The 25,597-nt window shown below is 47.3% G+C and overlaps 1 protein-coding gene across 1 annotated transcript in view; it reads right to left on the bottom strand.

Annotated features, from left to right (window-relative positions):
• UNC13B (unc-13 homolog B) overlaps nt 1-25,597 on the bottom strand; it is a 174,302-nt gene that overhangs the window by 119,321 nt on the left and 29,384 nt on the right. The window contains exons 8-10 of the mRNA XM_063295920.1: nt 25,288-25,345; nt 5,184-5,394; nt 3,351-3,476 (exon numbers count right to left, since the gene is read on the bottom strand). Coding sequence (XP_063151990.1) covers nt 3,351-3,476; nt 5,184-5,394; nt 25,288-25,345 — 395 coding nt within the window. The remainder of the gene's footprint in view (nt 1-3,350; nt 3,477-5,183; nt 5,395-25,287; nt 25,346-25,597) is intronic.

Here is a 25,597-nt window from a genome sequence, read left to right as displayed (position 1 = left end):
TTGACAAGGAAGCATGGAGACCCCCTAAATTGCTCGCCAAGCCTCCCTCTCGGGAAGCAGCGGGATTTCCAGCCGAAGCAGCTTTCAAGAACGAGGAGAAGAGTCCTGTTTTTTCCTTATGGTCCTGCAGTTTGCCTGAAAAGCTGAAGCTGCTCAGAAAGGGAAACTGCAGCTTCTCGGGGAATGGGAAGGGGGCTTCGCTGCTTGCAGGACTCGCTTTCCTGACATCGTTTTCTGACTTCTGCCCTTTTCCCATGCCCAAAGACGTCTCTCTGGGCATGGATTCAGGAGAAGGAGAAAGTGGCAACCGGCTAAAGCACTTTTTAAGAGGACTCAGAAAGTTGACGGAAGATTCCCTTTGTTCTGATGGCTGAGTATCCCCCTCCTTCAGCCCTTCCTGCGACTGGCCTTCAAGAGGATGGCTTGCTAAAGGCTCGGAAGGGCATTCGTGAGCTGCCTTATCTGGCTGGGACGAGTGGCAGGGAGCTCCAGGGAATTTCATTGGGCTCCAGGGAACAGCCACGCTGTTAAACCCCCCCTCCCAGCTAAAGGCCCTGGAGGAGCTGGAGGAGGAGGGTCCCGGGCCAGTGGCTGCATCAGCTGCTCTTTCCCTCTCACGCGTGGCCAGGGAGGCGCTTCTGTGTTCTGGGCTGTCCTCACCAAGCTGCTCGCTTGCTTCAGCTTCACGCCGCCCGATGGGCAAGGGTTCAGTCGCTGCGGCTGTTCCTTGCTGTACAGTCTCTCTCTCTGGTTCTTTCTTTTCAGGTACGGTCCTTAAAGAACTGAACATACCCAGGACAGAATTCCCAGCTGAACCTGTACTCTGAGAGGAAGACTGGCTCTCAGCCTCGTTTGCAGGACAACTTAGAACGCCAGGAACCAGCCAGGCTGTGCCCTCCCTGCCAGATGTTTCTGGGACACCAACACTGGTAGCACCAGCGCCTTGCGCACAGCTCTTCTGGGTGAAGGAAGGCCGCCTGGCAGGCAGGCCTGGATCGGTTCTGCTTTCTGCTTTCACATCTGGATTAGGCTGGTTTGGCCAGTCCCTTGCAAGGGTTCCCGCAGATGGAGCATGGACATCTGCTGTCTCAACTGCCGAGCTTACCAACTTCTCAATGGATGCTGTGAAACGTGTCCTTCCAGAGCTAATTTTTTCCGCAAGGTAACCGAAGAAGGAGTGGGCTGTGTCTTTAGCACCAAAAAAGTCTGATAATGCCTCTCCCCTGCTTTTGTGATTCTCCCTGTCCTCGGCAGCGTTGGCTGGCCTTGCCTGCTCGGCCTGGGCCCCCTCCCCTGCCACCTGGAGGGGAATGCCCTGATTTCTGCTTTCATGTTTTGGAAGGGCTCCCCATCTGCTAATCTCCTCCTCCTTTTCAGCGAGATATTCAGACACGGTCTCCACTAAGCACTGCAGCTCGTCCACCGCACAGATGTCTCCCTCCGCCGGCTCCTTGATGGGCAAGAAGGTCATGTGTTCCTTGAGGCAGCCCTGCTTGGACTCATACCAGGCTTGTGAGGCTGCAGCCATTTCCTCCTTCGCTTCACCGTCTGAAGCAGGAGAGCACAGAAGATCCTCAGACCCACTGCTGCTTTCCAGCTCCTCGAGAGCACCAGACGGCCCGAAACAATCAGCCGGCTCTTTTGGGTGTGCCCTGGCTTCGCCACCAAAAGGATCTGACTGAGCATCGCAGTTCCTCTGTTTGCCACTGGAGAACCACCCACTTTTGACCAAAAGGGCATTTGTGTATGGAAGCAAATCTGGACATACGGGGAGCTGTACCCCAACTTCACTGGAACTGCTGCTATATACATCAGTGTCATCGTAACCCACATAAGTATTATGTTCAGTTCGTGTTTTCATGCTATTTGAAGAAACAGTTGTTTCAAGTGGAAGTCTCAGCCTTCCATTGTTTTGAGACCTTCTCCGTTCACACTCCTTAAAATGGTTGTCTTTTTGTTTCTTTTTTCTTCTCCTGTCTATTGTGTCATATTCCTCTGGGTAACAGAGAGTATCGGGATGTCCTGATTCTGTGCAAACCTTGCGTGAGGACCTGGAACTGCTCTGACGGCTACTGCTCCCCTGTCTGGAGAATCGGGGCCTCTTTAGCTCCCGCCAACTTATAGCCCTGCGATTTTTTTCTAAAAAGTCTTCTATTAACTGTTTCCCTAGTTCCTCATAGTTCTCAACATACTCTTCTTGGTCAACGTTATAGTCAAATGGAACAATCCTGACTCTTCCACTGCTAATTAAAGACCCTTGACTGATACAAAGGGAGAAAAAAAGAGGGAGGAAAAGGAAAAAGCAAGAAAGATGGAAAAAAGAGCTTTAATGTAACTTTTATAAAGGAGTTTCATAAAGACTAAATACATGACCTTTATGAATAAAAAATAAACATATATGAAAGAATTAAAACACATTCTTAAATTCTAACCTTTTTTAATGTTAGAAAGCACTAATTTTATTATGATTTTTTCTCAATACGGCACAGGTAATGAGGAAATGGTAGAAGAGCTTAGAGCTGGACTCTCCACGTCCTTCGGGGAAATGATTCCCTCCACAGACATGGAAGGCCACAATTCAGGGGAAGCCCCAATAAAGGGAAGAGAGAGGATTACTGCCAGTTCCAGTCTCCTCCGGACCACGTATGATGCTTGTTCTGGAGGATCCCCCAACCTTTCCCAGGGGGTTACAGGACGAAAAAGAGCGGCCTGCTCCCTCAGCAGGATCACTCCCTCTTCCCCCAGGCGCAATTCCACCCCAGACCAAACTGAAGTGGGGCTTGGTGGTTCAGAACTCAGCAGTGACTGAGCAAGGCACATTCTGCCAATACAGCAATTTAACGGAATAACCCTAAGGCGATGTATTACTTATAAGCATTTATTAAATAGAGGAGTTGTGTATTAAAAGCGTCAATAAAGGGCCAACCTGCCACACATCACTATCTGCAATGAACTAATATACTTTACACTATGTAATTAAGTTATTAAGTGAAGTATAATATGAATAACCCATCTCTACATCTTCCCTCAAGCACCTTATCGTGAGAGGTCAAAAGGTAATACAACGCAAGACTGATCTCAGGAATGAATACTGCTATTTGAAGTTATCATTCAGCGCTGGGCCGCTTGTATCCCATAGTTAACTATCATCAATGAAGTTATTCACAAGGCAATATTCTAAACAAGAGATCCTACAGGAGCAGCAGTATTACCCTGATGGCCCTTCAACAGAAGCCAAGAGAACAAGGAGGGCATGCAACAACAGGGACAGCTCAGGAACCACCTCCCCACCCCCAAGCAAAGCCACACCACAGGACACAAGACACGGAAGCTGTTGGAGCACCACCCACCTATCCGACAACTCTAAGGAGTGCCGGCTTTCTAGCGACAACTGGCGACTGGTCACTCGGCTAGAATGCGATCCGGATTCCAGGTCAGTCCGGCCACTCCCAGTCGAGTCTATGCTGCCGTATCTTCTTCAGAAGGCAAGGCCAAGATGGGGACAGGAAGTACAGAAAGCAGCACAGAATGTTGAGAGGGCTTAGTAGCAGCACAACAGGACATGAAAATTACTGCAGGGCAGGCGAGTTGCTAAGCGGGGCAGTAACGACATCTAGCCAGCCTACAAGGCAGACTGGGCACAAGACTGTGGAAACCAGTCTTGCAGGCTGGGGCTGTGAGGGCCAGCACGTCTTGGGAAGTTGAATGGCAGGGTGGCAACTAGTCTTTCTCCTTGCCACTTGAGGGTCACAGCCATAGGATGTTCTATTGAAGCTTCTCAGATCCAGTTCTCCTGACCTTGCCCCCACTTTTGAATGAGCATTTGCTCTGCTTCTGCTCGAAGTTTCCCTTCAAGTCTGCTTGGAAACAGAATGCCCAGCTTGGATGGGTGGGCTGCCCAAGCTGCCCAGCTCTAGTCTTTCTAGACTCAATTCAAAGAGATCATTATTGACTTAAAGTCACCGAAAACCAGCCTCTACCCGCTCAGAAGCATCAGGAGACTGAAAATTAGCCCCAGAATCCTTGGGACAGTGATCTCCTGAAATACCCTAGTGGTAAAGTAATGGATGCTGCGAAGAAACATTCTGAAATGCTGACATTTTTTGCAAAGCAGTTTCTAAACTAGATAAAATCTGCGCTCTTCAAAATGACTGATTATGAATATATGCTGTGAACATTATTCAATAATTCTTCATAACTGGACACTTGCATATTACTGTAATGGGAACTGTTCATTATAGACTAGTCCTAACAAAACATACACTTTGGATGTTAGGTCGACGGAAGATTTCGATGAATTTAAAAGCAGAGTGGACCTATGGAAAGCTACAAAGAACCAACACTGGATGGAACCAGCAGAGGAGCTGGCACCTGGGTCTGGCGAAAGTTGGGAAGTATGGAAATCGCTGAACAGACTAGACTGCGCACAGGCCTAACACCATCCAGAGATGCTCTGGACAAACGGGGCTGTCCGGGGGCCTCTGCCCTTTGTGACTGTGGAGACATGCAGACAACAACACACATGTACCCTGTCCTTTGTGCCCTGATCAATGCACATTTGAGGACCTCATGACAGCACAACAGAACGCAATTAATGTTGCCAGTTTCTGGGCAAGATCTGTTTAACTTTTATATATTTTGACTTTTATATTTTAAATTCTATGTTTTACAGTATGCCTTATTTTAATTGTGATGCTTCTGACACGAATAAATAAATAAATAACAAAACAGACAGAAGTGGACAGAGGGGGAATTTCCCATCTTCTTCACCCTCTAAACCCACAAACTCCGAAAGTCTTCACGAGGGGTTACAGGGCTCCCGAACCATATGAGTCGGCTCACTGAAGTCTTCTGGAAAAGGAGAGAATCTACCCATTTTGTAAGTTCACAAAAGGAAAGATTCCAACCTCATCTTGCTGATGCCGTTCATGGGACGCTCAGGTGGTCTACAAATAGCAGGAGAGAGAGGGCCAAAAACTTTTGCTCCAAGACCTTCCTTGAGATGGCCGCATTTCCTGCTATAACCTGTCAAAACGTTCTCCTACCACCGGATCAGAGAGAAGCAGCCGTGCTGTAGATCACTTGACCCACAATATTTGGAAGCAAATCTCTGACAACCTCCCCTGCTAGAAGCGCATCCGTGCAGTGACGGGGTAGAGATGCTGGTTTCAAACTGTACCCACCTAATAGCTGCTCTTTCGTGACAGTCCAAGGCGTAGCCATGGAGGGGCTCCACACAGACACCTTGCTGCTGCAAACGGGAAGCCACGGGGCACTGATGCGCTGAAGCACTGGGCTGGGAGGTGGTGCAGTATGGAGGAGGGAGGCTGGCACTGGTCTCGCTGCGGTAGTTGCTGTCCCTGTCGTCCACAGCACTCTCGTGGTCTTCCGAAGCTGTGAGACAGAAGATGTTGGATCTGCCAGCAGTCCTTCAATCCAACTCAAAAAGGGACCTGACCGTCCCCCCCATGCCAACCAGTTTCAGAGTGAAGCCTGAGCACTCCTGTCTTGAAAGATGAAGGAGCTAAGATGGGACAGTTTGGGACCTCCCTGCACTGGATAATTTGCTGCCAATTTCACTCCTTAATTATCTTGAGGAATACCTTTGGCAAAAGGTTGGCTTTGTTCTGAATGGAAAATAGGGAGCGGACAGAGGGGAAGGTAACACTACTTGACCGACTCCTGCGGAGAAAGAGATGCAGAACAGGACATGGCAACTGGCAGCGACTTGCTGGCTTCCTCCCCCTTTGGAGTTGTTCAACGCTGCACAGCTTCCTTCCACCACTCCTCAGCCCTCATGGCAAGGGTGGCAAACCGGCATCAGCCAACAGGAGCCCTGGGCAGGGGGGAGGCAGGGGGTGCTTGAGCATCTGCCTGAATCACCAGCATTTCAATTCTGAGAGCTCCTGGAAGGTGCTCCTTAAAGCAAGGAAGGAGTCCCTTCAGCACCGGCGGGATGGGCAGGGGGTTGCCAGACAGGGAACCTTCAGGCAGCCGCACTGCTGGGGGAGGAGAAAGAGAGGAGACATGAGAAGCAGCACTGGTGACTCGGGGCCACTCCTCCTTGAAGCGGGGAATGATAATGGATTTCCGATCATTTCAGGTCCACGATGGGAGAGGAGGCCCAATGCTATTCGCATAGCTCAGAAGAGGCTTTGGGAAAGCGAGGTCAGACTAAGCGTCATCTGAAAAGGACCGGCCTGAGTCAGGAAGCTGTGGCCCCCTTCCTCTCCTGTTGTGTGCATGGTGGGACCAGCACCTCCTTCTCCCTCTTGTTCATTAATAGGCTAAAACAATGTTTGGGTAAAAGATGTCCATTCGACACCAAGAGAAATGCGATTCCTAGCATTTTTGGTTCTAGACTCCCCTGACTGATTTAATTCTACGGAAATAACTCTTCTTTACCTCCCTGAAGTAAAAGACGTGGCCTAATATGGAATTCAAAGGCAGACATGAGCCATCTCTAGCTGGAAAAAACTTCAAACAGCCCTCCAAAGTAATTTGATTGTCCACGCTGGAAGAGGAGAACATCCCCTTATGCTTTACAGGCTGCCTAGAAAGGAGCTCTCTTAATGAGCTCCCATCCTCCCACCAAAGGGGCCAATTTCACTGCAGAGAAATTTCCAGATTTGCACAAAGGGAATTATTTTTTATACACAAAGGCAGCTCCTTCCAGCGAGAATATCGTTATTTCATGAATATTTTAACAAAACAGGCTTTGCTTCTCCTTCTTCTCTCCCCTTGCTAAATGCAAACTCAAGTGCACGAATAAAGAACCCCTGAGCAATGTAAGACTCTACTCCAGGAATCTAACAGCATCCCAAACGGAGATCATTCGCTGTAACGTGCAACCCACCCGCCTCAAACCACAGCGGTTCTTTTGCCAGGCTGATGGAGAACAAGGCGGCTCCGGAGAAGGTCCCATGCGGCAGAGAATCGTGGAGCTCGAAGGGCACTGAAGCCATCGAGTCCCGCCTCCGCTCAGTGCGGGAATCCCTCTTAAGGCTCTCCAAACAGGGGCTGCCTCAGTGAAGGGGAGCCCGTCGTCTTTCCAGGTCTTGCACCCCATTGTCAAAGTGCTCTTACGTTAGTGAGTTTTTCCTACCGGTCACTCAAATTTGCTTTCCTGCATCTTAAATGAATTATTTTATGTCCCTGGTCAGACATGATGCAGAAAAGGTCCTGCCCTTCCTTTCCTGTGACATCCTTGTTATCTTATTTCCTCTTGGGCACTTCCTCTACAGCCTAAAAATTCCCAGTTCCTTCATTCCCTCTTCAAAGGACTATGGTTTCCAGTACCCAATCGTCCTTACTTACTGAGTCATGTGCGTAGCTGCCACCTCACACCCCTTCCTTAAGGGGTAGGGCTGAGAACTGCACACAGTATTCAAAGTGAGGTCTGACCAAAGCAGGGTAAACTAAACTACTCTTTTTCCTGATTTGGAAATTAGGTTTCTGTCGGCTTAACCTAGAATTGCAGTTGCCCTTTTTTGCAATAACCTCATATTGCTGGCTCCTCATTCAACTTGCAGTGAATTCCTAGTACAAGATTTTTTTCACATCTACTATCAGCAAACCAGGTGCCCCACTCTCCATATCTGTACATTTCATTTTTTGTTTCCTCAGTGAAGCACTCTGCACTGCTCTCTGTTAAAATCTCACGTGGTGTTTTTCAGATCCAGTCAAGATCATTTTGGATTTATTTCTGTGTTTCAGGGTAATAGCTAACCCACCCAAATCTGTGTCATCTGCCAGGGTGGTAAGCATTCCCTCTGCCTCTTCATCCAAATCATTAATACCAATATTGAAGAAAGAGGCTTCTGGACTGAACCCTGTGGCACCCCATTCAACACTTCACTCTAGTCTGGTGGAAAACTATTGATGAGCATTTGACGCTGATGATTGTCTTCAAGCCAGTTATATTATGCTCTCCTGACTGCCACCTTACCCATCCTAAGCTTACTTAATTGTTAATCAGAACATCTTGAGGTCTGTTGTCAGGTGCTTCACTGAAATCAAGACAAATTACATCTACAACATACCCTCAATCTACAAAGGAAGTTGCCTGATTTTTAAAAAATAGTTTAAATTACCCTAGCAATATCTGTTATTCCCGAATCCATGTTGACTTCTGATAATTAATCAATTTTTCAGGGTGTTTCTAGACTGATCTCTTTATTATCAGTTCTAGAATTTTCTTTAGTACTGAAATCAAATTGGTTGGCCTGTGGTTCTGGAGATTCTCCTTCCCCCCCTTTTTAAAGACAAGAACATTTTTCTAGTTCTTCCTCAGTTCAAGATTTCCTTTTTTGTTATTCTTAATGTTTTTCACCAAACTCAGTATATTCTGAGCTTTAGCTTTCTAAAGTTCTGAGCTGTGACCTGTCCCTCTTTTTGTCTCCTATGTGTGTTCTTTTTTTCTTTTCAAAATCTTTTTGTGAAGCTTCATTGGCTTCTTTTCCTGCCTTCCATTTTTCCCTCACTGGAACTGTTTCTTCAGTATCATCCTATTTTAGGAACTCTTACTCAACTTGTGCTCCTTTTTCTATTTGTTTTCCCTACCAGAGTATAATTGCTCTTTTTTTTAAAAAAAATCTGCTTTTCTGAAGTTCCGTTCCCTTAAAATCAAGAATTTCAGCATTACTGGATGATCACTTTCACCCAATCTTTGTATTACTTCCACTCTGTCCACTAAGCCTTCTTTATTGGTTAGGATCAAGTGAAGGGTAACTGATTATTTTGTGCCTTCCTCCATCCTTTGAATGAGAAAATTTTAACTAGAACAAGTCATGAATTTCCTGGAAGGGCCATGCTTGGCAGAGTTTGCCTCCCAGTACATGCTAGCGATAATTAAAGTCCCCCATCATCACTACATCATTCCTCTTTGAAAATTCTACAATTCGTTGTTGGAAAGCACAATCTACCTCTCCTTGGTTGGTTGGGTAATAGTAGACACCAAGAACAGTACTATTTCTATTCATCTCTCCATTTATCTTGAGCCAGTTGCTCTGTACCAAATCGCTAAATTTATTCACTTGGATTTTTGAGCAGCTGCAGATGGTTCTAAGATACAAGCCACCCTCTTCTTTCTATGACTTCACTTCTTTTCAAACAACTGCACTGTTATATCCAATCATGGGAATCATCGCATCAGACCTCTTTTTATTATGAAATTATATTTGCCTTCCTATACTAGGACTTCAAATACATCTTTTATTTCCTGTCCTCTGCAAATTATAGTGCAGAGACAACAAAGGCCAGAAAGTCCATAAATGCTTCCTTATTTTCACTGAGAGGTGTTACAGGCTCTGTTTCAGAACTTTCCCAACTTCCTTCAACTGACTTTAGATTTTATTTATTCATTTGGTAAATTTATATAGCTGCCCATCTGACATATCCGACTCTGAGAGGCATACAAAGTTAAAAAACACAAAAAACAGTACAATAAAATAACCAAAAACATAACAGAACCATTAAAACAATAAAAAAAACAATAAAAAACATTAAAAAACATAATCTGCGCTCAGTTTCCTAGTAGTACAACCTCCTTGCAGGCCGTATACCCACGTTCCCAGATTTCAGGCTAGATGGCAAAGCCACGTCCTCAGGCCCTTCTGGAATTCTGAGAATTATAGTCCAATTGTCTGGAGGGCAGCCAGTAGAGAAGGGGCATGGTACTATTTTGAGGGGCAGAGTAGCACCTGTGTCTCACTCAGGATCCAGAACCAACCGGCTTAAAGACTTCTGCCTCGGCAGTCTCTGGCCGAGAGCAGGGCCCTCTGGCTATTCCTTGTGCTCCAGTCAGCCCCACCAGCCTTGCCTCTTCCCGGCTGCAGGGCTTCTGGAGCAGTCCTGAGGCCTTCAGTGCAGTGCTGTGGCTGAACTCTGGTCCTGGGGAAGAAAAGGGAGGTGCTGCCCTGAAAGTTAAGGGCATGCAAGACCCGTCCTGCTTCCCCAAAACTGTCACAACTGTAAGGAGATAAAAGGGGAGGAAACCACCTTCCGGGGCTACGTTTCAAACCAAACCGAGCCCCTGAAGGTAAGTTATATTAGGTAGTTTATATTAGGAACATCTGGTTCCATGGTTCCTAATACAAATAAAAATGCAATGAGGATCGAACAACGTAAGATGGAATTTGAAAATAAATTGTATACAAATGGGGAACGCATGATTGCAAAAACGTATAACCTTTTGTTGAGATTTGAAACAGGAGAGGAGCAAGTTAAAGATCATATGATAAAACACGCTAAGAATTTTGGTTACAGTATACAGACGAATCAATGGAAGACAATGTGGATAAAAGGACTGAAAATCACACTGGGTTATAATTTAAGAGTAAGTTTTTATAAAATGATGTACCATTAGTATACGGCACCAGGGAAATTACCTAAGATGTATAAAGGTACTTCTAGTCAATGTCGGAAATGTGAAAAACGTGAAGGGACATTTTACCATGCATGGTGGACTTGTGAAAAAGAAAAAAAAAGGAAACAAATACATAGGATGATACAAAGAATTTTGAAGACTAATACTGAGATGAAACCAGAACTTATTGGGACTTATGGATAGTCAATTAGAAAAGACTTATGGAAGACTGATTTTATATATGGCAACTGCAGCAAGATTATTCTATGCACAAAGATGGAGAAATATTGAAACACCCACCGTGGAGGAACGGATTGTGAAGATGGCAGAATTAGCAGAGATGGCAAAACTGACCTGTTTGGTCAGGGATAAAACAATAAGTACTTTTATAAAAGACTGGAAACCCTTTATGGACTCTTTGCTGAGAATGGAAAAAAGTGAAGCAGTGACTTCTGGATTAGATAATTGAAGAAGGACGGAATAAGGGCTGAAGGGAGTGTGGCAATGTTGAGGAGGGAGGAGGGATAATGAGTTCGTTTGTAGCTGCTGCAAAGAAGGAGGTCACTTCTTTACTTATCTTTTTTTCTCTTTAACTGTACTGTTTTCTGCACTTTCTCTTTTTGTTTCTTTTTTCTTCATATATTTCTGTAGTTGTCTTCTATCTATGTAAAAACTCTTAATAAAAATCATAAAACAACAAATTGTTCCATGTTCCAATGGCTGGAGTGGGGGAGCAACGTATAAAGAGGATGATTTGAGAGGGTCACAAGCGCACCCAGGCCCCCTTCCAGGACGCCTGGATGATGGGGAGGAGGGGGCATGCTCTTCTTCACAGGAGAGTCATTAGAAATGCTGTCAGAGCCCATCAGGCATTTACATTCCTCCTGAACAGGAGAGGTGAAGTAGTTGTCCAATTGTACAGAAACTGCACCATTCTCAAGACACCAGTACCGGGATTTATTTTTTAAAATAAACACAGAGTAACCTCTTAAAAGCTGGAAGTGTCCCTTCTAGCAGGCAAATTATGAACTAGCTGGTAAGACTAGTTTCAGGCTTAGCTTCTTACAGCACCCTGCTGCGCAAATGACAACATTTTGTTCTTTGTCCCCACGTCGGTATCACCTCCCACCCCAAGGTTACACACCGGAACACTGAGGAGTGGGTGGGGGCTAGGGAGAGGTTGAAGAGGGCAAACCTTGGGGAAAGGGGAAGCAGCTCCATCTGGCAAGGGAGTCTGGCATTCATGCATAAGTGCCAGCAAGGGGGCTTCCTGTTCTGGACATGGCTGATGAAGGAGGGGGGGCCTTCTCCAGGGGGAAAAACACAGGCACAGCACTGATTCTCTTTGCCTCCCTGTCAAGAGATCCAGAAAGGATCCTTAGCCTTCTGGGCTTTCCTGGGAGGAATTGCTGGGGCTTTCTCAGTTTAGCAGGATTTTGTATTATAGAGCAGAACAATAAACACTAGAGCCAAAGCTTCTGATCTCAGCGTGGTTCTTCGCTCTATATCCTGACACTTCCAAAGAGAGTCCTCACTTAGAGTCTGGAAGGAGAAAGACAGACAGACAGACAGACAGACAGACAGAAAGAGGAAGTGAGTAGCTAAAGCTGCAGCCGAGGCAGGACAAACCTTCCATGTAGGATGGAAAGAAAATGTCCAAGTCACCATCTGAAATTCTGGGGGTTTCACACTACCACTGCATTGTTAGCGCTGGGTTCATGGCCAAAGTGGGATCGTTCCCACCCAAGGTCTGAGTGCCCAGAGGACTCTGTGGGACAAGACAAGGAATGAAACCTGCAGGCCACATGTTCTCCCCTGGTTAGCAGGCAGTGGTCAAATGGGTAGATTGCTGGGTCGGGAACTTGGCTCTGAACAGCAAGGGGATCTGCCTTAGGCAGAGTGAAGGTCCTAGAAGGAAAGCTTGTTTTAGTCCACGCAAAGCAAAGGGGTTTTTCGACTGGCCAATCTGCCCTTCTTACCAGAATGGGCTTTGTTGTCCACACACAGGAACTGGTAAACTGGCCAGAGAGAAGGGGACAGAAGACGACCTCCGTACCTTCCCTTGCAAGACGCTTCCAAAGCCTCTCCCAGCCAAGTCAGGACTATAGCAGACCTGTCATGGCGGGGAAGCCCTACCCAGGACAAAAAGCCAACTGCAGGCAGTCAAGACCAGCCTTGTTACCCCGGTCCCACCTGGCAGGTCAGGCTTTGGGAGGTCTGTTGGATGAGGTGGCAGGAGCAGGGGGGAGGGCAGGAGGGCAGAGAGCACCAATTTCCAATGACTCTTCACAGCCAAAGGAACCACACCCAAGGAACAGGGCTCTGCTGAGAACTCTCCATGAGCAGGGGAGGGTGCTTCATCTGGACAATGTACATGTGCGGGAGAGGTTTCAGGGTCTGTCCTATATCTCACAGAGGGGAAAATGCCTCATGGCCTACTAGCAAAGGAGCCCCAGAGACATGAATGGAGCAGAGACCAAATCAGGCTCAAATGGAGAACCAAGAACTTTAGCAGTCTGGGTCAGAAGTGGGTCCTATTTTGCACAGTAACTGGTTTCCTGGGACAAGGAGCAACAGAGATCTGAACATATGCTCATGTCTTTGCTTGCTTGCATTTCTAGGAATAAAGATGTCCAACATTCCTAGACGGTAACAGATGAGAGAAAACTCCTCTTCTTCCATTCCTTGGGCATCTTGACATAAGTATGAAATTAACAAAGCCCAGATAATAAGTACTGTTCAGATCCAGCCCATCTTCCACTTATGCATGAATAAGCCAGATATCCTCAGCCCGGAGCCCAGGCAGTTCAGAACCACAGGGCGAGCAAGAAAAAAGGAAGGTATTACATACTCTGCTCTTCTCCCCAGCTGAAATAACTCCAGGTGCCTGCAAGCAATACATGGAAGCAAAAACAGAAATGGAAAAGGTACAGAAAAAGAAGAGCAATGAGAAGGGCACTTAAATATCATCCCTGGATGAAAATAAAACAAACAATTTTAATTTCATTTTTAATGTTTAGGCTATTTTCAGCAGCCTTCCTAGACAATTGAAAACAGCAGTAACCGTCAAATACTGATATTACCCTTTCAATTACCCTTTATACACACTTTTGCCTGCCTCCCCAATTCTCATACACTCAGCAGAAAAGTACAAGGTATGTGACTGGGGCCATAAGTCAGGATAAGCCATTGGATGATTTGCGGGCTTTGGTTTAGCATCCGGTGAGAACCCAATTGGCAAGTATGTGTGCATGAAGGTTTGACATGGCCAGTCCACTGTGCCACATATTCCAGATTCAAATAAAATCCTCCTTTTCTGGCACAATTTCCCTTTCATGTTCAAAGAGATGGGTCCCAGAGGGTGCCAGGCCCCTGCTTCCCCTCCCTCCCTTTCCTTCCCCTCCATCTCCTCTATCCGCCCCTTCTCTTCTCATCCCTCCAGCTCACGAGAACTGCCTCAGGGCTTGAGCGCCTTCAAAAGCCAGAGTCTGCCCTTCTCCAGAAATGTGCCTGATATGCTTTCAAAGCTCATCCCCACCCCATCTGGTGGCAGGAGCTTCCCAAAGGGAGCCTGGAAGCACCATCTTTGCCCTATGCTTTTCACCTAATTGTGGAACAGTCACACGTGCCCCTCCTTTCAGGAATCAATCAAGCAACAGCTTTATAAGCACTGATCCTTCAGAGATTTCACTGCAGAATTTGTGCTCTATTTTCTGTGAGCTTGTCCAAGGATTTGGGGGACAGTTGTAACTCATTTCTAAATGATTCCAAGTCAACAAAATGCTGATGATACGAGCATTCTTTTGCTTTGTGGCCCCCTCCTTAGCTGGAAGAGGCCTGGAAGCCCCTGCATCCAACCCCTGCTCAGGGCAGGGATCCCAATCAAAGCAGCCCCAGCAGATGGACAGGAAATGCAAGAGCAAGCTGTGAGAAAAATGTCAGTTTGAACCTGCTATTTCAGGACTACGGATTTCATCGGAGAGGCCTCTCCGGTGGATGCGGCACCCAGGGTGGCCCTAGCAGGTCTCCCTCTTCTGGTCCCATATCAGCAGCAGCGCCAGTGGCAAGGCCGCACCTGCTCTTCCTTTCCCCCAAACACTTAGAAACTGTTCATATTTTCTCTTGGAAAGATGCTGCTTTTTCCAAGATGAGGTTCCAACTTACAAAACATTTATAATGGGCTCCTTGCACATTTCCAAGAACTAACAAGAACAGCAAGACAGTAACGGGCCAAGGACAGAGAGGGCAATCTTTGAACAGCAAAGGGAAAGAGGCAGAGGTTCCACCCAAATCCCACCAGCAGCTAATTAAGACTAGCAACCCTGGTGGGTAGAAAGAGTCTTTTCAAAAATCAGCGGCTTAACAATAGATTCAGCAGAAAGGAGGAGCATTTAGGTAACATAACAGACATTTAGGTCAGCAACTTTTCAGATCACCTGAGGAAAAAGAGTCTCATGAAAAGAGGTCCCTGGTTAAGCGTTTCGGGTACCTGCTTAACTTCTGCTTGCTGTGTAAGTTAATGTGGGAATGACAGGGCTGGAATCAACACTGGGAGTCCAAAAGCTGACACCCTGAAATATGCAGGATACCACTTTCTTAGCTGAAAGGAAGGAAGACCCAAAGTGATGTATTTGGGGTACTGGTAAATATTAAGATGACCAAGGTACTGTCAACCTGCAGGCTTTCTGAATTTACAGCTGATGGCAAAGAAGTGAAAGCGGCAAATGGTTTTCTTTTCTGGGGGCCAAGGACAGAGAAAGATGGACAGTGGGCTAGAGGGGGTAGAAGGGCTCGCACCCTGCCCTCTGAATCCGGAGGCCCAGGTTACGACAGCCAGCTGGTGTAGGGACAATGTGGGATTTGGGGTCCATCCTGGGATTCAGTCCAGTCCACCCTCAGACACTGACACTCACTCACTGCTAGTCGTACCTACCCCATATGGTTCTTATTGCAGACAAAAATTGGAGGAGGGAGCCTAAGTGCATCACCCCGAGCTTCTTAGTGAAAGGGGGCTCTAAGCTAGTATAGAGTGGGGGAAATGGGCAGTAATAAAAATATGATTAAATAAATAAATAAATAAATGCATAATCATTGCTCCACTATTGTTTTTCATTTTTTTCCACAGCTGGCAAACAGGGTTGTCTGCATTTGTTTGTTTGAAATACACTCCAGAAACAAAAAAGAAGAAGTGAGTACAGCTTGAACTGATGGTATGATTATTATTAACTCCCTTCATCACAGCAGTTAACTTGGAAGAAAGGAGGTGAAAATACATTGGGGAGAGAAGATGGATTGTCAGCATAACAATGGTAAGTTTCCTTTAAAAATAGGTTAAGCCCAGAATCAAAGCTATTTCACTAAAAGCCGTTGTGACTTGTTCTGTTTGAATTACATAATCACCATCTTTGGAACAGTCTGGGTTAAATGTTCATCAGAGGATGCAAAGCTGGAGTTGCACTCAACCATCTGAAGGCTCAACTACAATTCATTTTCAGCCAGTAGGAAGGTAACCAGCTCTAAGTCCCAATCTCAGAAAAGCCCGAATTTTGTTCACGTGACTGTTGGGGCGCTGCAACGGCCGGAACTTCAAGGACCAGTTGTGAGTCCCTTTGTCCAGCACCATCGTAACTCTGAACAGTTGCTGAATGACCAGACGTTACGTGAGGACTACCTGCAATAGCAAAGCTACTCTGTGCATCTAGTGAAGAAAACTGCTACAGCTGATGAAAGCTTATGCCCTAATAAAAATGGTTAGCCTGGAAGGCACTACTGGACTTCACATCTCTTTCCTCTTCCTTTCAATCTGAAGCACTGCACCGCTCACATGCTTAATGCATAAACGGGTACTGCAGCTTTACTTGGCAGCCTGCTAGAGTCAGGGGCCATCTTGCTCCAAGCCAGAGTTGCTTTGTTGAGGTATGATCTGTTGATGCCTTTGGCTTCAGCTTCCCTCCAAACAGCCAGTGCCAGGAAACTGCAGGAAACCTCGTTCCAAACATCTGCCAGGCACCCATTTCTGCGCTGCTGGCTCAATCCTGATGGGAATGGGTATGGCTGCATGTCACGGTCTCTCCTTCCCCACTATTACCAACTGGAACCGGCCACTAAGGAATGTGTCTATAGAAAAATATAATCCTCTGTGGGCTTTGGCTTCAGGAGCAGAATCTGCCACCTCTCCACCACCTCCTGCACCAGCACTAGAACACTAGAGGTATGCCAGAGAAAGAACCCAGCTCTGCCTTGAGACAAGTAAAGGGCTGGACGGCTGGGGCGAGGCGAACGTGGTCCCTATCCTGAAAGAGATGGGAAAGGAAGATGCAGGGACTGAGGACCAGTCAATCGGACACCGAGACTCAAGAACATTCTGGAGCAGAACATGAAGAGATGGAGCTGGAAGCATCTGGAAAAGAACGAGGACATTACCTGAAGTCAACATGGGTTTGGCAAGAACAAGCCTTGCCACACTAACTTTAACTCCCAGGGGTTCTTAGCAGATTGATGGGAATGCCATAGAAGTAATGTATCTTAATCTTAGCAAAGCATTTGATAAAGTACCTCAAGACATTCTAATTAGCGAGCTAGGTAAGCGTGGGCTGGATGGCATTTCAATTAAGTGGCTACAATGCTGGAATGAAAATTGCACTTTAAGAGTGCTCATTGATGGTTCCCCTCGGCTGAAGGGAGATGTCGAGTGGAATGCCACCAGATTGGTCCTGGGTCCTCTGCTCTTTAATTATTAATGACTCAGAGGAAGAGATGGATGGAATCATTCTCACATTAGCAGACAATACAAATTGGGAGGAATAACTAACACCATAGAAGACAGAAATGAAATTCAAAACGATCTGGATAGGTTAGAGAAATGGGATGATGGTAATAAAATGAAATTTAACAGGAAAATGCAAAGTTCTTCACTTGGCAATCAAAACTCAAATGTGCAGATAGAGAACAGAGAATATCTGCCCTTGTAACGATACTTTGCAAGAGCCAGTCTGGTCCAGTGGTTAAGGCAATGGGCGAGAAACCAGGAGACTGTGAGTTCTAATCCCGCGTTGGGCACGAGAGCTGGCTGGGAGACCTTGGGCCGGTCCCCCTCTCTCAGCCCGACCCGCTTCACAGGGTTGCTGTTGTGGGGAAAATAGGAGGAGGAAGGAGTATTTGGTATGTTCGCTGAATTGAGTTATTTATAATAAAGGCAGGATAGAAAAGTAAATAAATAAATAAAATTTAAAAATCTTGGAATAAATTATAAAACAAATACCGTATGCGTTAGCACTGCAAATTAGCAGCAAAATAACGGAAATGCAACTTTAGGCTGCAGCAACCGAGGTAAATTCTCCATATTATGGCAGGCAAACGTTCCGTTTTATTCTACTTCGATCAGAGCTTACCCAAAGTGTTCTGCTCTTCTGTGCAGCACGCTTTAAGAAGGATTTAGACAACTGGAAAGGGTTCAGAAAGGGTGACAGGGACTAGCCACAGGAATGTTTAGACTTCAGAAGAGAAAACTGAAGGATGATGTAACAGCCAGAAGATCCAGACTTGCTCTTCCTCGTTCCACTGTGCAGGACACAGAACAACGGGTGTGAGAGTACGGGAAGGCAGATTCAGGTTGGATGTCAGAAAAACCTTACTAAAAATAATAGCAGTTGGATAGTGAAACCAATGGTGGAGGTGGGCTCCTCTTGCCCGGTGCATTCAAGGAGATGCTGGGCATCGTCTGTCAGATGATCTGGATTCCCGCCTGAGCAAGAGACACGAAGCCCCTGCGGTTCTAGGAATCTGCAAAGGCCCTTCCCTCATCCTCCTCTCTTCCAATCAATCCAAATCATTCCACAGCTGCAAGTGATAACGGCTTTAGCATCACTCCATCGGATTGCAGTACCAGAGATGTTCATTTGGGACAACCTTCTGCAGAGTCAATAAATCAGCCATGGGGATCTTTTATTAACGGCATATCCAAATGTCAGATATAGGATGTTTTGCTCCTGGAAAAATGCAGTGCTTTTCCAAACATGACTGGGCCATGAAGGCCGCACAGGGGCCTTTGTGATTACCCCAGTTATAGCACACAAGAGGTTAATGAGTGACAAGTAACAACTCCGTCCCTGTTTCAGCTGTTCCCCAATTTTGGCACAGCTATTACTGGAGTCTTAAGAGGTTCTCTTAAGGCAGAGCATCTTTCTGCTCCCTTCTGTGTTGTGAAGAAGTAATTCCAGAAGACAAGCCTTTGATGAAAAGAATGACTCACTGTGGATTATAACAGAAGCTGACTTGGTGGGGAATAAGTTTGAAGAAGAAATCCCAGTCTTCAAAATGTCTAAGAGGTTTCATCGGTTCAGTGAAATGGCAAAATTAGGGCCTTCAAAAATCAAGCAACTGTGCAAATGGGCAGATTTCCTCAAGCCAAGCATCAAATGCAAATGTGCACAAGCCCAGTCCTAATGCTAATGACATTGGTGCAGGCAGTCAATGCCTTTCTCAGACTAACTTGAACTGGAGAAGGGAATGTGTGCGCTTTTGAGCTACAAAGAAGTCCTCATTTGGCAAAGAGAAAGTGGGCAGTGCTCTGTCAGAGATGAAAAACTGAGCCACAAAGGGGACTCTGCTGAGCTGCAACCCCTTATCCTAAAATTATCACAGCAAGGACAGCCAAGCAGAAAACCCTGTGTTCTCTATATTCCCCAGAGGGAGTCTTGGTGCTAGCCCCAGGGGAGGGGGGCAGCCTATGATCATTGGCAGGAGGGGGCCTTGGAGGCCTTTCAATCCAACCTCCATCACTCCAACAGGGAGGCTGGGCTTTCAAAGTCAGGAGATTTTAACAAAGCCCTGCTGACTTGGCTTTCCATACCAAAGACCTTTTTTGTCATTCGTGGCATTCCTTGCAAGCCTCAGCCTTTTGACCTGATCCTTACAGATTCAAGCTCCTTCCTGATACTCTGCCTTTGTTATGTGCCCCACTTTCAATTTTTTACAACCTGTCCTTTTTGCTTCTCAGCTGGTCAGAAAGCCTTATGCAACTGCACTGGTCTCATCAGTTGTCTCCCATTTTTCTTTCCCTTTGGTATCATTTCATTAGGGGACTTAAATGTCTCAGTTTCCAGGATTTCCAACCCACCTGAACTGTTTTTTTTTTCCTTCAGGGTTTCCATCTATGGAACCCTCCCTGCATTTTCCCTTAGCTTACTGAAGAAAGCTAAGGGAAGAAGTTGGGCTCCTGCTGGGCCCCTCAGGCTTACACAGGAGCACCTTGCAACAGCACCATAGAGAACACCTCTGGAGTTTGGAGGGATTAAAAGCCATTTAGTGTCCACTGTGCTTCAGGGTAATGCCAGGTCGCAGTCTAGGTCTTCTGCAAAACAAGGAGCCTGAGCAGTACCTAGACCCAGCACTAGACTGAATTTCTCTGTAATGGCAGAAGTAAGACTGGCCCCTGGGGTGGGACCTCCTGGGGCCCCAAAACACATCCAAGGAAGCCAAGGGCTGGCGCGAGAAAAGACAGGTCCAAAGGGCCAAGGAGACTCTCTGCCTTTCTTTCCAAACTTCCTGACTCTTGCTTGGTTAGAGGTAATTTGAAAGAAATCCCAAGTGGGCATGCCTGTTCCCCCATTTTTTTATCCACTGAGGACTGGAATGATACTGAGAGCCGCACTTATACTCCAAACAACTGTTCAACCACTAGGCTGTGGCCAGGGTCCCAAAGGTCCAAGGAGAATGAACCTGGCAAGTCACGGGCATTCTCTATGCCACCTGGTGTTCCTTCAGACTCTTGGAGGAAACCCAACATATGCCAGTCACTTCACATGACCTTGGAGGGGGCAGACCTTTCTGGCAGAAACTACCCTTCTACTGCTACTTTTTGCTCTCCTACCCACACGTATTCCCTAAGTTGGCCAAGGTTTACACAGCTCATTCCTACAATGAGGTTGGTTCCCTTATGGATTAGGAAAAGGTTGGCCGGCAGCTGTGGGTGCTTTGTTTGTCAAGAGGTCCTAGCCTGGCAGAGAAGCAGGTGCCCTCAGAGAACCTCTTCTGTGACCCTCCAACTCAGCAAAATTCAGGTGGCGTGGGGGAATACACCGTTTTGAAGGTGACACCATGGGTGACCTTCCCTAGCAACTACATGACTTGAAGGCAGATGTTTCCCCCAGCCTCTTCTGGATTCTGCTAAAACATTAACAGATCCAGCAGGAGGACATCTGGATAGATAATGTCTCCAAGGCCTGAATTCTTCCCCTATCTATCTATCTATCTATCTATCTATCTATCTATCTATCTATCTATCTATCTATCTAGTTTAATTACCGCCCATCTCCCCCAAAAGAGGGACTCTGGGCAGTTATACTTTCTGTATCAGTCAAATGAAGAAGCCAGAACTATCTCAGAGCTATCATCCTCTTTTGCAATCCTTTGTTCATGCCACCACTGGCCAACCCAGCCACTTGGCAAAACCTGTTTCCCTTCTTTGTCCTTCCCTTAACCCCCCACCCCAATATTCTTTTGTAAGCTTCTGCCATCTTCCCCTCTCCCCCATTTTAGTCTGGTGGACACATCTGAATTAGCAATAGTTATGCTTCGGGACAGAAATTCCCTATAAATACAGCAGGTTGGGCTCCTGTATTCAATTGCACGTATTCTCTCCCCCCACTCCCCTAAAGAAACTAAGCCAGCTTCCATCAAACCCAACCCAGCAACACAAGCTAACTGCAGCCCAGCATTGCCATGAAAAGTGATCCCTCTCTTTCTCCTTAGTCCAGAAATCCACACACACACACACACTTTTCCCCCAGAACTTTAAATTTCCTGTCATCTTTGCTGTAATAAAAAGCCTTGATGCCGTACCTTTCTATTTTTACTTTTCCTGCTTTCTTAGTCTCCAGCTAAATTCTGTGTACACTCCATGAAAGTGAATCACTTCTCAAAATTCCTGCATTCACATCTTTCTCTGAGTTCCTCTTTGTCTTTCTCTTGTTGAACTGGATAAATTAAATTCCCCAACGACTGTTAGATAGTTAAGATCTCTATCCTAGCCTGCAAAATGTTAATTCTAACTACTGAATATGGAACAATGATTTGGTTTACCTGATACAGTATTGATTCATTTAATCAAATTATATGGTCACCTATCTCGCAAATGCGACCCTGGGCAACTAACAACACATTAAAGCAATAAAAACATTAGCAAAATAAAAAGCCAGCAATGGTCACAAAACAGTAAGCAGAAAGCACTCAAAAGGCCAGGTTCTGAAGCACCTCCTGGTTTTCAGTTCTTTATGGAAGGCTGGCAAGGTCAGGGCACTGGTGTTCCAGGGGGCAGGCCCCGTGACAGAAAAGGCACATTTCCAGGATCCCATAAGCTGACATACATCCTTTCATTGAAAGGACCAGAGCGTGCCCCTCTGTTGGGTCCCTCAGATAAGCCAGCCCCACACCCTGGAGGGCTTTGCAGGGGACAGCCAGCACCTTGAATTCCACCCAGCAGCATGTGGGGAGCTGGCGCAGCTCACGGCCCAGAGGTGCAATGTGGGCGCACTGGAGTGCACCTGTAACTGCCCGCACTGTTGCATTCTGGACCAGTTGAAGCTTCTGGAGGGTCCACAAGGGCAGCCCCATGTAGAGCGTGTGGCAGCAATCTACTCAGGAGGTGACTAAGGCAGGAGTGACTGTGAGCAGACCCTCCCGGTCCAGGAAAGGGCGCAACTGGCGCACAAAACGTTGCGCAAAAGCCCTCCTGGCCGCAGCTGCCGCCTGTTCTGTGGCCAGGCCCTGAGAGTCCGGGAGGCCCCCAAGTTGGGCATCGGCCTGTTTGGGGTAGTGCAACCCCACCCCTTCCAAAGATGGAAAACCCTCGGTCCAGGCAGCCCTAAAACGCCTGGCCACTCCGTCTTGCCAGGGCTGAGCTGAAGCCTGCTCTTCCCCATCCAGACCCTGCCCCCCGCCCCCTGGCTTCCGGGCACTGAGACAGAGCCTCCACAGCATCACCTGGTCGGCCCAGGGTGGAGATGCAAAGCTGGGTATCAGATTTGCAAGATTCTGTTACCGTAGCCACTCTCAGTAAGAGTAGTTTTAGCCTTCCTGGGGAATTGATTTCTTGGGTAGCCCAAGGGGCTGTCTGTGCAGTGGGGCTGACAGCTGGTTACTGGTATGTTTCCTGGTGTGATTCAAGATGCTGGTTATGACCCATAAAGCTCTATGTGGCATAGGGCCACCTATCTGCCATGGTATCGGCCTCGGCAGATCAATCCAACAGAGCTGGCGTGCTTTGGGACATCTCAATTAAACAGCCACCTACTGGGACCCCAGATGTGCGCCTCCTCTGTTCTGGCACCTGCCCTCTGGAATGAGGTTCCCCCCATATCCATGCGACTCCCACCCTGCTGGCATCATGGAAAGCCTTGACTACCTGGCTGTTCTCCAGGCCTTGGGTTTGGGTGGCTGGGACCCTTGATGGATCCGCCACTGGTTCTTGTTTTTGTTCTTTTATTCTTTTATAATTTCTATATTCTGTTCTTATGCTGTTGCTTTTATTGTACATCACCCAGAGCTGGTTGGAGTTGGACAGTGCCTAAACTGAATAAATTAAGTTAATTGAAGAATGGCAAGAATCACCAGTGAAACTAAAGAACGGGGCATCAGCCATTCTGGACAGACCTCCGAGAACGACCCAGGGACATCAGATGGGAGCAGCTGCTTTCTTGCAGTCCTGCTCTGAGCATGTTTGCAGATCAGCACTCCCAGCGCTACTGAAAAACCGCAAGCGTGCAGCTCTTATGCTGCCCGGAGCTGCATTAAATTCCTTAAATGAGGCAGTGTGTTTGTATAATTAAGCCTCCTGTACCAGCACTAATTACAGATAATGCAGTCCTCCGCCTATTATCCCACCTTTGCTGTACCCCATTTGAAGTTCCTTGCCAACATTCAGTAGTAAAACAACCCATTTCCAGCATCACTTCAGAACTTCTCTCTCTCTCTCACACACACACACACACACAGACACCCCATATCTAGGTCCATCATTCAGCCCATCTGTAGCTGTCCTGGAGAAGCAGTGCCATGGAGGTGTTTTAATGATCCTGAAAGTTTTGCCCAGCCAACTATAGGTCAGTCCAGGATAGCTGCCCCCCTTATTACACTGAAAGAGGGCCTCCTCTCAGTTTCACGTCGCTTTGAAAATGAACTTGGTCAGTACCCACCATCTCCCTGGAGTCTAGGAGGCCTTCCGTCCCTTCACACATCTCAAGTTCCTTTCATTTCAAGACCAGAAATTGGTCTTGAAATGACCTTGAAATTTTAAGGAGGTCCTGCACCACAGTTCAGTCACGCTGAAGGGAAAGCGATTAAGCTTCTTGATAATTAGCCTGCCTATCCGTGGTGACCGTACTTAAAAATCCCTAAGGTTAACCTCTTTGAAGACAGCCTCTAACTGGCTTAGTGGATAAGCAACCTGTGAGATACAGCCATCTAAATGGCCACGTCTTCAACTTTCAGCAGACAAGGGAAGACAGGGCAGGTTCATTGATCAGTTCCCTGGCTGGGGAAATGCCGGGTCAATCCATTTTCTTTGCCTGCCCTCTACAGTGCAGCCCCGGCTCTGCCTCCCTTTTATTGCGGCTGCCTGCCCACATGAACCAGAAGCCTGAGTGAGCTTAGAAGGAACCCACATGCGGGCTTTCCGAAGGCCCCTTCTGCACAGTTGCAACATACAAGCCTCACCTTCCCCAATCCCCCAGCAAGGGGGATTGCAGGGACGCAGGCTTCGGCGCAGGGATGGCTAACCTGCAGGCTGTGGATCACTGCCATCCCAGCACCAAACTCTGGCAGCAAAATGGCTGATTTCCAACGTTGCAAATGTTGGGTGTTTTCAAAAAAGAAAGATGAAAATGGATGCGGGAGACCTCCAAGAGGCAAAGTGCTCCTATTTCTGCCTTCAAAGCCCCCCACCCCCAATTTCAGGAGTGCAATTTCAGGCAATCTTCCTTGGGAGAAGAGTGGAAATGGGAACAGGTGCTCTTCCCAGATCCTCCTGCTCCCAAATCCACCCCTGCAAAAGCCAAGAAAAGCCCAAATGCTGGTGCTGCCCCTTCCGCGATGCAGCTGCATCACCCCCAGAGCGCATTCTGCTCCCTCTCCCGCCAGGCCAACAGAATGAATGGCCGGCTCTGCCCACTCCACCCGCCGTCCCTACTTCAGGCAACAACTGAACGTGACCTCTGAAGACCCACCCGGAAGGACTCAGCTACAAAGAGCTTTTCCAGGGTTCCCAGAAGCTGCGAGGTCAGCAGAAGGAATCCCTGTCCACCGTGAATGCAGCAGCGTGGGCGTGGCGGGCAGGCCTCAGGAGGCCCACGTAACACCGTTTCACAAGCTGTGCTGGTTGCTGGTACGCTTCTGGGTGCTGGTCAGTACCCGTAAAGGCCTTCCTGGCATGGGGCCTGGTCACCTGAGGGACACCTCTCCCCGCTGCACCCACCCGTCCTGTGAGACCTGGTAGGAGAGGCATGCTCCGTGTCCCCCAACTAAACGTCATCTGCCAGGGCCTCGGAAGGGCGCCTTCTCTGTCCCAGGGCCCGCCCTCTGGAATGAGGTTCCCCTGAGAGCCAAAAGGGCCCCATTCTGCTGGTGCTTCAGAGGACCTCAAAGATCTGCCTCTTCGTCCAGGCCATTGACGGGGGCGACAGAAGCTCCCTTTGGACTATGTGGGTTTCTTTCTTTTTTTGTTCCCCTTCTGGTTCTTGTCATTCTTGTCATCCTTGCCGCCTTTTATTCTTTTATTTTTGTCTCTTATTGTATTGTTTTTTCTTGCTTTTAATGTTTTTACTTGTGAGCCATCCAGAGTTGTTGGGAGTCGAGCAGCATAACATTTTTATAAATAAATAAATGAGAAAAACAGAAAAGCTGGAGGAGGAAAATCCGCCACTTACAACACTGGGAGGCTGCAGGGGGCATCGGCTGCTTCTGGACGTCCTCCACGGGAGACTGCTGGAGAGCGAGAGGGAGAGGGAGAGAGAGGGAGTAAGTGCAGAGGAAGCTCTTTGTGGTCCTGCAGCAGAGCTGCCTTTGGGGGGGTGCCAGAGCTACGGAAGGGACAGCACCCTGCCGACGCCCCGCCCCACCTGCTGGGGTAGAAGCAACACTCGGCCTTTGGGAAACGCTGGCCTCCATCCCACCTTACTGTTAAAAGCTGCTTCCTATCTTTTTATGCCATGGAAGTGGCGCTGCAGACACAGCCCC

This window comes from Candoia aspera, chromosome 2, assembly GCF_035149785.1.
Source record: "Candoia aspera isolate rCanAsp1 chromosome 2, rCanAsp1.hap2, whole genome shotgun sequence".
Classification (NCBI taxonomy): domain Eukaryota; kingdom Metazoa; phylum Chordata; class Lepidosauria; order Squamata; family Boidae; genus Candoia; species Candoia aspera.
Note: the sequence above shows the minus strand (reverse complement) of the source record. Positions and strands in the feature narration are given on the sequence as shown.